At 48.5% G+C, this 14,068-nt stretch overlaps 1 protein-coding gene across 1 annotated transcript in view; it reads left to right on the top strand.

Annotated features, from left to right (window-relative positions):
* Positions 1–14,068, top strand: part of LOC145361273 (zinc metalloproteinase-disintegrin-like MTP4) — a 73,034-nt gene that overhangs the window by 19,004 nt on the left and 39,962 nt on the right. The window contains exons 9-13 of the mRNA XM_080216904.1: positions 4,436–4,605; positions 7,862–7,943; positions 11,183–11,313; positions 12,868–13,045; positions 13,212–13,301. Coding sequence (XP_080073030.1) covers positions 4,436–4,605; positions 7,862–7,943; positions 11,183–11,313; positions 12,868–13,045; positions 13,212–13,301 — 651 coding nt within the window. The remainder of the gene's footprint in view (positions 1–4,435; positions 4,606–7,861; positions 7,944–11,182; positions 11,314–12,867; positions 13,046–13,211; positions 13,302–14,068) is intronic.

Raw genomic sequence — 14,068 nt, 5'->3', positions numbered from 1 at the left:
TCTCTCTCGGATATGTGTTTTGTTCCCAATCCCAATATGCAAGAGTGTCCCAACTTGAAACACTGGTTTGTCGTGGTGTATATTTGTGCGGGTTAATGTTTGGGGCAACAGAGATACAACCCCATGCAGTCTTTGTGTAAACAATTCATCAAGAATATTCATTCAAGTCAATGAAAAGTACCCAACGTGATACTTGAGAGTATAATGATTAAGCATACTGCCTCTCTGAGATTACCTTTCATTCCCAATCTGTATCCACAGTCCCCTGAATTCACTGAGACACGCTTTTTCCCAAACAACATCTAATTTCGCAACTCTCATCTTTATTTCTTGATGGCAGGAGTCAAATCCCAGCTCATAGTTACCACACAGTCCAGCCGAGATGACCAGGTTAGATGAACTGCATTTTTCCAAGTAACAAGATTAGCAGGCATCTGGACGGAATCAGGTGTAAATTGCCCGCTTAGTGGAAACAGCTTACCTCGATGACTGGGTCGGTGGGAATAGGACTGCATCTTGTAGAGGAGAATATTTACAATCCACTGCATCTGTAACTCTCGGATAGCTCAGGCTCTCTGAAGGTTTTGGTCTATTAGATGGAAGTTTGCCTCTCGAGCTATCAGATGTACTGGCCTGTCTCCCTCTGAGAATGCTGGCAATTCCACCACTTTGCCTCTCTGATGTTTCATTCTGGAGGTTTGGCTGCATCTCTCCAACTCCTTGACTCTAGAAATTAGCATGTGTATACCTCCACTGATCTCTCAGTCGTCGAGGTAAGCTGTTTCTCAGAGGGCAATTTACACCTGATTCTGTCCAGATGCCTGCTCATCTTGTTACTGGGAAAAATGCAGCCAATCGTGTCTTCAGAATGCTGGCTACCCCTGTCGCGAGGCAAATTCCGACCTGTAGTTCGGCAAATTCTATCATGCCTTTTTAAATGCTCGTTACTGCTGTTGCTGGATAGATACCTGACACAATCCAGATTTCTCATCACAGAGTGACTCAAGAGTCACATGAAGTTTCAGTGCACTCTGCACCATCCTGTGCCAAGTCTTTTGCCCATGCCACGCTATAGTGCTTGTTCAAGCCTTGTTTCGGACTTAGAGACTTGGGTAATGCTGGCAGGACATAGTGATTGCCCATTCCTAGTTGCCTGATGACGAGGTCGTGGTAAGTTGCATTCTTACATCCCTGCCACCCCAGCAGGCACCTGGACAGAATCAGATGCAAGTTTCCTTCTTGGTAGAAACAGCTTACCTAGATGACTGAGAAATCAGTAGAGGTATACACATGCTAATTTCTAGAGTTAAGGAGTTTGAGAGATGCAGACAGCCAAACCTCCAGAATGAAACATCAAAGAAGTCAAATGATATAATTACCAGCACCCTCAGAGGGAAGCAGGCCTATACATCCAACAGCTGGAGAAGAGGTACGTGCGTATTGCTGTTAATTTCAGGATATTAACACAGTGATGATGTATCAATTCATAAAACTCGGAAAAGGTCCTTTGGTCCATCGAGAATGGTGATTGAGTTGCATGTCAGGACGGTGAGTGACTTAGGGGCAGATGGTTTTCCCAATGACCTTCGAGGAAATGTTCCCACGAGCTGCGACTCCTCTATTTAATCGGTTACAGATGTTCTCCTGGTTTCCAATGCTGTTTTTCACCCTTGCCAGGACATCATGGGGCATTTCACTGAACACCCCAAACTTAGCTGACCACCTTGACTCATTTATCTGTCCAGGTTCAGCCTGGGATTGAGACGTTGCTTGTGCTTTGTTGGAGTTTTAATCAGGCCAGAGAGAGGGTTCCATTGAGGAGCTCAGCCCTGGTCTGTATCCTTTGTGAGTGAGTCACTGAAGTGTCCCTGTAACCCCATGTGAGGTGTTCAAATCTCACCCTGGGTACCAGTCTGGTCATTCAGTGGGCAGGGCAGGAAAGAAATGGAGAATTGTCACTGCACTGCACCTTCCGAGAGTCGGGCACATCCCGAGGAGAGGACAAGGAGGAACTGGATACAGTGTCTACCTGTCCTGCACCAGTGTGGAAGTGTAACTGACTCGGTGTTCAAATGGGGGAGATATTCCTCACCATGGACAGACAGCACTTGATCGCCCAGTCACATCAGGAAAATTAACTTTCTGAAGCCATTGAGAAAGGAAGAAATTGTATTTCTCGGAATCCTAGAATCCCTGCAGTGCAGCAAGAGGTCATTCAGCCCATCAAGTCTGCATGGACAACCATCCCACCCAGGCCATATCCCCGTAACTCCACATATTTACCCTGCTAATCCCCCAACACTCAGGGGCAACTTAGCACGACCAATCCACCTAACCCGCACATCTTTGGACACTAAGGGGTAATTTAGCATGGCCAATCAACCTAACCTCCACATCTTTGGAGTGGGCACACGGAGAAGTCTGACAACACCAGGTTAAAGTCCAACAGGTTTGTTTGGTCGCATGAGCTTTCGGAGTGCATTCCCTTCATCAGGACTCAGCCAGTAAAGGGGCAGCGCTCTGAAAGCTCGTGCTACCAAATAAACCTGTTGGACTGCAACTTGGTGTTGTGAAACTTGTTACAGTGCCCATCCTAATCCAACGCTGGCATCTCCACATCACCTTTGAGCTGTGGGAGGAGACCGGAGCACCCAGAGGAAACCCACGTAGACACAGGGAGAATGTGCAGACGCCAGACAGACAGTGACCCAAGCCGGGAATCGAACCTGGCTCCCTGGCGCTGTGAGGCAGCAGTGCTAAAACTGTGCCAGCGTACCGCCCACAACTACAGGACATCTCGAAGCATTTCACACCCAGTGAAAGGTTTTTGAGGTGCAGTTGTCAACGTGGTGTAAGTGGCTACAGAGTGATCGACTCTAATCTGGTGTATCGATCAATCTCTAAGTCCAAGTCAGCAGCCCCGTACAATGAAAAGAATGCCACAGAGCTTGTTTGTTGCTTTGCACGCCAGACCTGCTTGCTTGCCTGGGCCTGTCACACGGAAGGCTTTTGCTGAGATGGTGCTGATTGCAGAGCGTGTCTGTTGAAGAACCCTTTGGACTCTTCCTTTTGTTAACAGCAACAAGTAATCATTAACTACCCGTAACCCAATACCAATAAACAGGAAAGGATACGGGCGGGGACAGAGCCATCTGCATCCTGAATCTCGACATATCTCTGGCCAACATCACACTGGGTGAGGGATCCTATTCGCTCACTGACTCATTAACCCCCAACATGCCAGACCATTCCACCGCAGGCTGTTCTCCATCACTTAAACTTGCTTTATCCCAACCACTCTCTGATAACTTGGCATGTCAACCCTCTGGGCACTGTGCCACGGAGTGAGAAACCTTGCTCACCAGTGGTGCCGATGGGAAAACGGCCGGCAGTGCAGACAGAGGGGAATGGTGCTGGCTAGGTGCGGTGATGGTCCACACGTTTCCAGCCACACTGCTGTTCAAACCTCGCTGCTGTTGGGGTGGAGGGGGAGGTGGGTTATCAGTCTGCTGTGTAGATTGTGAAGGAGGTGACAGGGACATCGCCTTCGCAGCGTTGCCCACTTCCTCTTATTTTCTCTTTTTAACTTGCTTTACATGATGTGGGTGTCACTGGTTAGAATCATAGAACCACTACACTGCAGAAGGAGGCCATTTAGGGCGATTTAGCGTGGCCAATCCACCGAACCTGCACCTCAGAGGAAACCCACGCAGACACAGACAGAATGTGCAGGCTCCGCGCAAACAGCGACCCGAGGCTGGAACTGAACCTGCTGTGAGGCAGCAGTGCGAACCCACTGTGCCACCATGCCGCCTTCTCTCTCCATGTCCCTGCCCTCTTTACAGATTGTCCTTGAAACTTTCCCCTTTAACCAAGCTTTTGGTCATCTCAGACAGACACGGGGAGAACGTGCAGACACTACACAGACAGTGACCCGAGCTTGGAATTGAACCCGGGTCCCTGGTGCTGTGAAGCAGCAGTGCGACCCACCGTGCTGCCGTGCCTCCAGCCTTTCTTATATTCATGGAATCATAGTGTAGTAGGAGGCCATTCAACCCATCGAGTCTGCACCGACTACAATCCCATCCAGGCCCTATCCCTGTAACCCTGGATATTTACCCAGCTAATCCCCCTGATGTACGAGGCAATTTAGCAAGGCCAATACCCTGCGAACTCTCGCATCTGTGGACTATGGGAGGAAACCGGAGTACCCGGAAGAAACCCATGCAGACATGGGGAGAACATGCAGACTCCGCACAGACAGTGACCCAAACCAGGAATCGAACCCGGGTCCCTGGCGCTGTGAGGCAACCGCGCTAACCACTGTGCCACCAGCATTTCTTACAGTCCATGAGTCGGGACCAGACAGCACTATTAGCTGGAAGCATTTCAATTCAATGTTGAAAATACTGCTCTCTCTTCTCCTTTTCCATAGCTTTACAAACCTTTAAGAACTCACATTGCCCTGATTGGTCTCGAGATCTGGTCATCCGGAGATAAAATCAATGTGGAAAGGGATTCGGGTGCAACTCTGACGAACATTTTGGAGTGGCGGAGGAAACAGCTGCTCCCGAGGAAACAACACGACAACATCCAATTTATTACGTAAGTCTTGCTGTCACCTTGAGGAGCCTCGCTCCCAGATTAATTCCGGCAATGAAAGGGTTAACGTCTGAGGAGCGATTAAACAGTTTGGGCTTCTACTCGCTGGAGTTTGGAAGGATGTGTGGGGGGATCTGATCAAGTTGTATAAAATTTTAAGAGATTGATGAGGTCAATATAGACCGTGGCACAGTGGTGAGCACTGCTGCCTTCCAGCACCAGGGACCCGGGTTCAATCCCAGGCTTGGGTCACTGTCTGTGTGGACTTTGCACATATCTGGGGGAGTTTCCTCCGGGTGCTCCGGTTTCCTCCCACACTCCAAAGACGTGCGCGCTCGGTCGATTTGGCCTTGCAAAATTAACCCGAGTGTCAGGGGATAGCAGGGTAAATATTTGTAATGAATTAATTTATTTATCAGTCACAAGTAAGACTTACATTAACACAGCAAGGAAGTTACTGTGAAATTCCCCTCTGAAGAAAATTATGAGCGGTTATGGGAAGATTCCGGCAAATTGCGCGGAGGGTGTGGAGAGTCTGCAGAAGGATCTAGATAGGCTGGGCGAATGGGCCAGGAAATGGCAAATGGAATTTAATGTTGGCAAGTGCGAGGTGGTCCACTTTGGTAGGAATAATGGTAGGAAGGACTATTACTTACGTGGCGAAAAACTGCAGCAGGCGACGGTGCAGAGGGACCTCAGGGTCCTTGCGCATGAGTCACAAAAACCCAGCCTGCAGGTGCAGCAGGTGGTCAGGAAGGCGAATGAGATGCTGGCTTTCATAGCGAGGGGGATTGAATATAAAAGTAGGGAGGTCTTGCTGCAGCTGTGTAGAGCATTGGTGAGGCCGCAGCTGGAGTACTGTGTACAGTTTTGGTCGCCGCACTTACGCAAGGATATTTTGGCCTTGGAGGGAGTGCAGAGGAGGTTTACTAGGCTGATACCGGAGTTGAGGGGGTTGAGCTATGAGGAGAGGCTGAATAAACTAGGCTTGTACTCGTTAGAGTTTAGAAGAATGAGGGGAGATCTCATTGAGACGTATAAGATGATGAATGGGATGGATAGGATAGAGGTGGAGAGAATCTTCCTGCTCAGAAAGGATAGTAGGACTAGGGGGCACAGCCTCAAGATAAAAGGGGGGCGGTTTAGAACGGAGTTGAGGAGGAACTTCTTCACTCAAAGGGTGGTGAATCTCTGGAATTCTCTGCCCGTTGAAGTGGTGGAGGCTGCCTCGCTAAATATTTTTAAGACGCGGGTTGATGGGTTTTTGATAAGAGAGGGGATTAAGGGTTATGGGGAGAGGGCGGGAATGTGGAACTGAGCCACGACAGATCAGCCATGATCTTATTGAATGGCGGGGCAGGCTCGAAGGGCTAGATGGCCTACTCCTGCTCCTATTTCTTACGTTCTTAAGAGGGCCTGGATGGGATTATGGTTGGTGCAGACCTGATGGGCTGAATGGCCTCCTCCTGCACTGTCAGGATTGGATGATTCTATGTTTCCTGATATGGGGCAATCTAGGACAAGAGGTCACAGGTACAGGTGGCGAGGCAATAGATTTAAAACTGAGATGCGGAGTAACTACTTCTCACAGAGGGTGGTGAATTTGTGGAACTCACTGCCCCACAGTGCGGAGGAGTCTGAATGGTTTCAACAAGGAGATGGATATGTCTCTAATAAAGAAACAGGTTAAAGGGATATGGGGAACAGGTGGTGAGGTGGATATGAGACTAGAGCGAGAAGGCCATGACTGGCGGCGCAGGCTCGAAGAGCTAAATTGCTTACTCCTGCTCCGAATTCCTATCTTCCTATATTTGCTGCCGTTGTGAAGGGTAATGGCAGCGTTATGATGTGGACAGGGGTGTGCGGCAGTATTGCTGTGACAGTGAACCACTCGTCCCCCTTCACCAGGTCCCTGAAAAACCCAGGGGAAATAAAAACATGTGACTATTTTCTACTGAAATGTTAATGAAGCAGTGAAGAAATGCGGGTGAGAGATAATATTTTGAGCACTGATAAAGAGAGACCGCTGAATAAAGGGTTTGAGATGGTTTTCGCAGGCAGACATATGCAATGTTTTAGTTAGCGTAGGGACGTAAAATGCGGTGAGCCTTTCAAAATTCCATTGAGTTTGGTGGGAACAGAACATCCCGCTGGCACGGTGGGACAATAAAGTTGGAGTACGGCTTGAACACGGAATGCTGTGTCTCAGATGCAAGCAAGCGATCGACTAAGCCACAGCTGGCTGAGGCTCGGAGTCAGTCTGGTCAATCGCACTGAATCCAGATCAGTACAGGAGCAGAGTGGCCAAGGATCACCTTGACTTTGGTGCCTGCTGTACTTGGGTTGTAAATCCTGCCCAATGTTCACCACCCAACACAAGGATGAGAAATCAGTCCATTCCCAGTGCTGTCACCTCTCCCACTCAGACAAATCCATCCCTGAAAAAAACAATCTGAGAAACCCCACAGAAGGAGGTCATTCAGCCCATCAACTCAACCCCAACTCCCCAACAGACTATCTTCCCCTATCCCTGTAACCCCACAAGTTAACAATGGTAATATGTCTAACCAAATGTCTTTGGGTAAGGAGCAATTTAGCATGGTCAATACACCTAATCTACACATGTTGGAACACCAAGGAACAATTTACTATGGCCAAACCACCTGAAGATTGGAAAGCTGAGGGGTGATCTTATAGAGGTCTATAAAATAATGAGGGGCACAGATCAGCAAGATAGTCAACGCCCTTTCCCAAAGGGAGGGGAGTCTAAAACTAGACGGCATAGGTTTAAGGTGAAAGGGGAGAGATAGAAAAGGATCGCGAGGGCAGTTTTTTCACACAGAGAGTGTTGAGTGTCTGGAACAAGCTGCCAGAGGTAGTCGTAGAGGTGGGTCCAATTTTTGAAAGACATGGGTACGATGGGTATAGAGGGATATGGGCCAAACATGGGCAAATGGGACTAGCCTAGGGTACAAACTGGGAGACATGGACAAGTCGGGTCAAAGGGCCTGTTTCCATGCTGTCAACCTCTCTGACTCTGTCTTTGGAGTGTGGGCGGAAACCGGAGCACCTGGAGGAAACACACGCAGACGTGGGGAGAACGTGCAAACCCCACACAGTCAGTGATCCAAGCCAGGAATTGAACCCAGGTTCCTGGCGCTGTGAGGCAGCAGTGCTAACCACTGTGTCACCATTAAAACTGTTAATGGTGAGAAAGGTACTTATTGAGTCAACATATTTGGTGTTTCCCTTTCTCCAGTTACGTGGACTTCATCGGCGACACAATCGGTTTGGCACAAGTGAGTGCGATGTGCACTTCAGGTTCTGGAGCGATCAACCAGGTAGGTTCCGCAGTTCGTTCTTTTTGTTGTGTGATGGAATAGGCAGGGAAAATCTGTTCCAATTCCTGAAAGGGTAGAGGACTGGAGGGCGCACTTTTCAAATAATTACAGAAAGATGTTGTCGGGTCCATTCATTCCTCTGAACAGACATGGGGACAGCACTTGGTACGATTTTTGAAATAAGTATCTTTTATTCAACAGAACTTAAGAAATTTAACTTGGCAAAAGCCAAAAAGAGAAAGCAAACTCCGAGGCTGGCAGCTAAACTGAACTGAGTTTGAACAGGATCTTGGCAACCAACTGCGTAAACACACTGTAAAATCCAAATAAGATTTCAACCCTTATCTTGTTATTGTTGGTGTCCTTCCCATGCTGTCTCTGGCTGACAAACAAGTCTTGCTGCTGCTCTTGTTTGCCTGATGTGTCCTCTTCAGGAATGCAGCCAATTTTAGCGAATCCTGCATGCCTTCTGAGTTTTAAAATACAGTCAGGTTAGTTTTGTTAGTTAACCCTGACTGTCTAACGTGTAATTGCATCAGCAGAAATGTGTCAAATGAAGTCTTTGCAAACAGGGCTAAACATACGTGGGATCCCTCAGATGTGAAAGTGGTGGGAGGAGACACTTCCCTGAGGCAGGGGGTGTTTAGAGTTTGGTACAGACTGCCTTGGAGTGTGGCAGAGACTGGTTCAATTGACCAAAGCATTCAGAAAGACTGTTATCTGAAAAGGAAGAGTGAGCTGGGTCAGGGGGAGATGGTCGGAGAATGGAACCCGGTGAATCCTTCAGTTGGAGAGTCCGTGCAGACACAATGGACCAAACGGCTTCTTCCTGCACTGTAACTATTCTATGAATCAGCTTAGGAGGGCTGAATGGTCCAATCCAAATCTTACGGTTGGTCTCAGTATCATTCAAAAAGAATGAAGTAAGCTGTTTAATCCCAGTCTGCGATCGTTGTGTTGATGGCTGGCCTGAAGTGTTGGGTTTGGTCAGGAATGAGTCAATATGTTCCTTAAAGCCATCAGCAGGTTCGATGTGGTGTATTTGGAGAATGATCCTCTCGCAGTGTGTGATTCACCCAGCGTGATCTGTCTATTCTGATGCGTCAAACATTGCGACATTGTTGTGGAGCTGACACGCAGGGATTTATTTTACATGGTAATAAATGAGAAAATGCAGATGTACAACAAGACCCGGATATTCCCATCAGTGAGCCACTGAAAGCTCACATGCAGCTACAGAGAACTGTAAGGAAGGCTAGTGGAATGTTATCACAAGAGGATTTGAGGACAGGAGTAGTGAGGTCTTGCTTCCATTGTAGAGGACTTGATTAGACCACTACTGTGTACAGTTATAGTCCCCTTATTCAGAAAGGATATTGTTGCCACAGAGGGAACAACAAAGGTTCGGCAGAGATGTTCCAGGGATGGTGGGACTGTCTTATGAAGAGAGATTGTGGTCCTGTATTCTCGAGAGTTCCAAAGTATGAGAGGAGATCTCATTGAAAGCCCCAAAATACTGAAAGGAATAGACAGGGTAAATGCAGATAAGATGCTTCCCTTGGTTGGGGAGTCCAGAAACCAGGGGACACAAGATGGCAGCTCACCACCACCTTCTCCAGAGGCAACTAGGGATGGGCAATAAATGCTGGTCTAGCCAACGACACCCAAATCCTATGAATGAATAAATAATTCGAACCCTCATTCACCCTCAGTGCTTTCATCATGATTTAAGAGTTCCACAACCACAGCCTGCTGTTTTTGATCAACACAACAAAAGTCTGCATTAATATAGCACCGTTAACATGGGTGGCATAGTGGCTTAGTGGTTAGCACTGCTGCCTCATAGCACCAGGGAACCCGGGGTCAATTCCAGCTTTCTGAAGTTTGTGGAGTTCTCCCCATGTCTGTGTGGGTTTCCTCCGGGTGCTCCAGTTTCCTCCCATACTCCAAAGATGTGCGGGTCAGGTGCATTGGCCATGTTAAATTTCCACTTAGTGCCCAAGATGTGTAGGTTCATTGGGGATTGTTCGAGTAACTTCATTGCAGTGTCAATGGAAGCCTACTTGTGGCACCAAATAAATGAATAAGGTTAGATGGATTAGCTACAGTAATGTGAGGTTGTGGAGATAGGGCTGGGGAGAGGGCCTGGGTAAGATACTCTGTCAGAGTGTTGGTCCATACCCAGTGGGCTGAGTAGCCTCTTCTGCAGGGATTCTATGACCATGGCGAAAAATCCCATAGTGCATTACTCCAGGGTGTGACAGACAAAATCTCAAACGTGTGTCACGTGATAAGCTCTGATGGCAGATAACCAAACCAGATAACTAGTCAAAGGGATAAGGTGTAAAAAAGGAAAGAGAAGGTAGAAGGGGGTCAGGGAAAGAATGTCAGAGCTCAGGGTCCAGTAAGATGAAGGCATGGGACTAGTGCAAGAGGTCAGTGTTGTGGGAATGCCGAGCCCCCAGAGAGTTATAGAGCGGGAAAGGGTTTCATAGAAGGGATGAGACATTCAAAATGCAGTTATTGCTGGACTGGGACCAACACCACCTCCCGTGCTGTGACTCTGTCTACACTTCCTGCTGCCTTGGGAAAAGCAGCCAGCACAATTAAGGAACCCATGCACCCCGGACATTCTCTCTTCTACCTTCTTCCACCAGGAAAAAGATACAAAAATCTGAGGTCGCGTACCAACCAACTTTTGAATGGACCTACCTTGCATGAAGTTGATCTTTCTCTACACCCCAGCTATGACTGTAACACTACATTCTGCACCCTCTCCTTTCCTTCTTTATGTATGGTATGCTCTGTTTGTACAGTGTGCAAGAAACAATACCCTCACTGCATCTCAATACATGTGACAATAATAAATCAAATCACAAGTCCGTGAGATCTGGTCTGACCGGTGACCAGGATGTGATACATGTCAAGGTGCACAGTAACGGGGGTGAGCTAAGGTTTACCGAGGAGGGAAGTGAGAGAGGATTGAAATTGTGGAGACTGAGTTTAACCAAAGGGAAGGTGAGGGACTCCACAGTGGATGAGCTGGGGGTGACGGGTGATACCATCCTTGAGGTGGCCCTACATGAGCATGGATGTAAGATGGACAGGCGAGGCAGCATGGAGACCGAGTGTATTCAGTCACTGTTGAGTAGGAGCCAGGGTGGGATGTTCTCATCAGCTGGCATTGTACTCTCTGACCTGTTGGACGCAGAGCTCTTACAAGGTGAACTTCTTTCTAGGACCACAACAGTAATGTCCATGGAGTTGCATCGACAATGGCCCACGAGATGGGCCATAACCTGGGCATGAATCACGATGACAGCTCTTGCTTGTGCAATTCCAACAACTGCATTATGTCACCGGTTTTGAGGTGAGTGTGATCAATTTTCCTTCCTTGACAAAGACACATTGAGGTAAAAGATTGGCACACAACACCATTGCAAAAGGGTGTGCCCGGGGATTTGGATGGAACCCACGTGTTTACAGCTCTCCTACTGAATAGCCAGACTCCTTCACACCCACACTGCCACTTTCAACAGAAATCTTGGTTCGTGGCAGACTGGTGAACAAAAGGCTGATGAATGAGTGTCATCGTGGTACAGAGCAAAAGAGTTGGGACAGCTGAACCACCTGTTTGGTCCAATTCCTTTGCAACACGACCATTGCATTTGGACAGGAATTGATTTATCCCATTGCAGGATCCGGGAATAAAAGGAAAATTTCACCCAATGCTCTGGAAAAGCCCACCTGCTTTCAGTGCACCTTTACATCACAGACTCCCTGCAGTGCCATTCAGCTCATTAAGTCAGCACTGACCACCCAGGCCCTATTCCCGTAACCCCACATATTTACCCTGCTAATTCCCCCTGACACCAGTGTTAATTTAGCATCACCAATCAACCGAATCCGCACATCTTTCATCTGTGGGACGAAACCAGAGCACCCGGAGGAAACCCATGCAGACACGGGGAGAATGTGCAAACTCCACACAGACAGTGTAGAGTTTATTGCCGATCCCTATTTGCCCCTTGAGAAGATGGTGATGAGCTGCCTTCTTGAACCACTGCAATCCCTGACGTGTAGGGAAACCCGCAGTGCTGTGAGGGAGGGAGTTCCAGGATTTTGACCCAGCCCCAGCCGATACATTTCCAAGTCGGGATGGTGACTGGCTTGGAGGGGAACTGGCAAGTGGTGATGTTCCCATTTATCTGCTGCCCTTGATAGTCGTGGTCATGGTGGGATCCAGCTGAAAGTGGGTAAGGTATGAATGGCAGAGTTTGATGGGCTGGTGGACAGGTGGAGTTGGGAGCAGGTTGGCAGTCTGATGGATAGATTCAGGACATCATGGGCAAGTACAATTCTGGAAGGATATAGATCCAACTTCAGTTGCAGGAGTCAACCTATTGACATTTGCCCAGTTTGTTCTGTGTGTGAATGGTCAGACAGAGCAGGAGAGTTGCATTGTAGCCGTGACGACACATCCTTATTCATTGCTGGGACATGGGTGTCACTGGCTGGCCAGTATCTGTTGCCCATCTCCAGTCGCCCTTGGAGGGCAGTTGAGAGTCAACCACATTGCTGTGGCTCTGGAGCCACACGTAGGCCAGACCGGATAAGGAAGGCAGATTTCCTTCCCTAAATGACATTAGTGAACCAGATGGGTTTTTCCAACAATGGTTTCATGGCCATCAGTAGATTCTTAATTCCAGATATTTTTTATTGAATTCAAAGTCTACCATCTGCCGTGAAGGGATTTGAACCCGGGTCCCCAGAGCATTAGCTGAGTTTCTGGATTAATAATCTCACGATAATACCATAAGGCCATCACGTCACAAATAATTCATTGACTATCAGGCAAATTTAGGATCTGTTGAGGGGTTGTAAGTGCGTGTAGGATACAAATTCTTCCTGTTCTTTGTTACAGCTCTACATTACCGACGGAGTTCAGTTCCTGCAGTCACCAGAACTTCCAGAGTTTTATTCTCACCCATACAGCCTCCTGCCTCCGTGACGTTCCCAGCCAAGATGACATTGTGTCAAAGCCAGTGTGTGGCAATCGCTTCTTGGAGAAAGGGGAAGAGTGTGACTGTGGTTCTCCAGGGGTAAGCTCCTTGCTTTAGTTCCCTCACCCAGAGAAACGGTAATGGAATTTCTCCACCCTCCCCTTCCTAACCCGGAGGTGGGAGGGGGGCAGATATTCCATCCTGTCATGTAGCCAGTGCATACGAGCGATGGTGTTTGACCCTCCCATTGTTCTGATACCCACAGGAGTGCCAGAACCCCTGCTGTGACGCTAAGACTTGCCGACTGCATGATGGAGCACAGTGTGCGCACGGGGCATGTTGTCAGGACTGCAAGGTACCCTCAGTTCCCTTCCTTTCCTTCCTTCTGCTGACCACATTCTCTTGGACTTGCTCAACCTCCCCACAGCCTACAATCATGCCATCTACAAAATGCACCCTGCCACCCCCACGCCTGCCGCCCCGCCCCCCCCCTCTCAATTTGGAGGCCAGCAAATGCAAAACTAAGTTTGGGAGCTCAATAAGATCGCCTTCACGGGATGATCGACTGAGCCAGACAGCGGGTCACTTGTTCCGTTCTTGAGTGGCACGGTGGCACAGTGGTGAGCACTGCTGACTCACAGCGTCAGGGACCCGGGTTCAATTCCCAGCTCGGGTCACTGTCTGTGCAGAGTCTGCACGTTCTCCCCGCGTCTGCGAGGATTTCCTCCCACAGATCCAAAGGTACGCGGGTTAAATCACTTAGCCAGGCTAAATTGCCCCTTGGTGTTAGGGGGATTAGCTGGGTAAATGCATGCGGTTACAGGGATAGGGCCTGGCTGGGATTGTTGGCGGTGCAGACTCGATGGGCCGAATGGCCTCCTGGAGCTATTCTGAGAGCTTTCGGCCCACACTCTGGAACTGGGAAGGGTGTGAGACTGGCAACCAAATTCAGGGAGCAGTGTCATGGATTGGGAGTTGTCAATGGTGCTTGGAGAGAAAGGTGCATTCTGTGTGCTGATCCACTGTGCACGTTCTCAGATTCCCAGTGAAATTCCTCTTGGGAAAAGAATCAGGAAACCTGGTAGGGTATTAGACCCAGAAGTGGATTCTTGTTGTTCATTG

The sequence above is a fragment of the Carcharhinus amblyrhynchos genome, chromosome 34 (genome assembly GCF_965287045.1).
Source record: "Carcharhinus amblyrhynchos chromosome 34, sCarAmb.v2.hapA, whole genome shotgun sequence".
NCBI classification, from domain to species: domain Eukaryota; kingdom Metazoa; phylum Chordata; class Chondrichthyes; order Carcharhiniformes; family Carcharhinidae; genus Carcharhinus; species Carcharhinus amblyrhynchos.
This window is presented reverse-complemented; position numbering and strand designations above follow the sequence as displayed.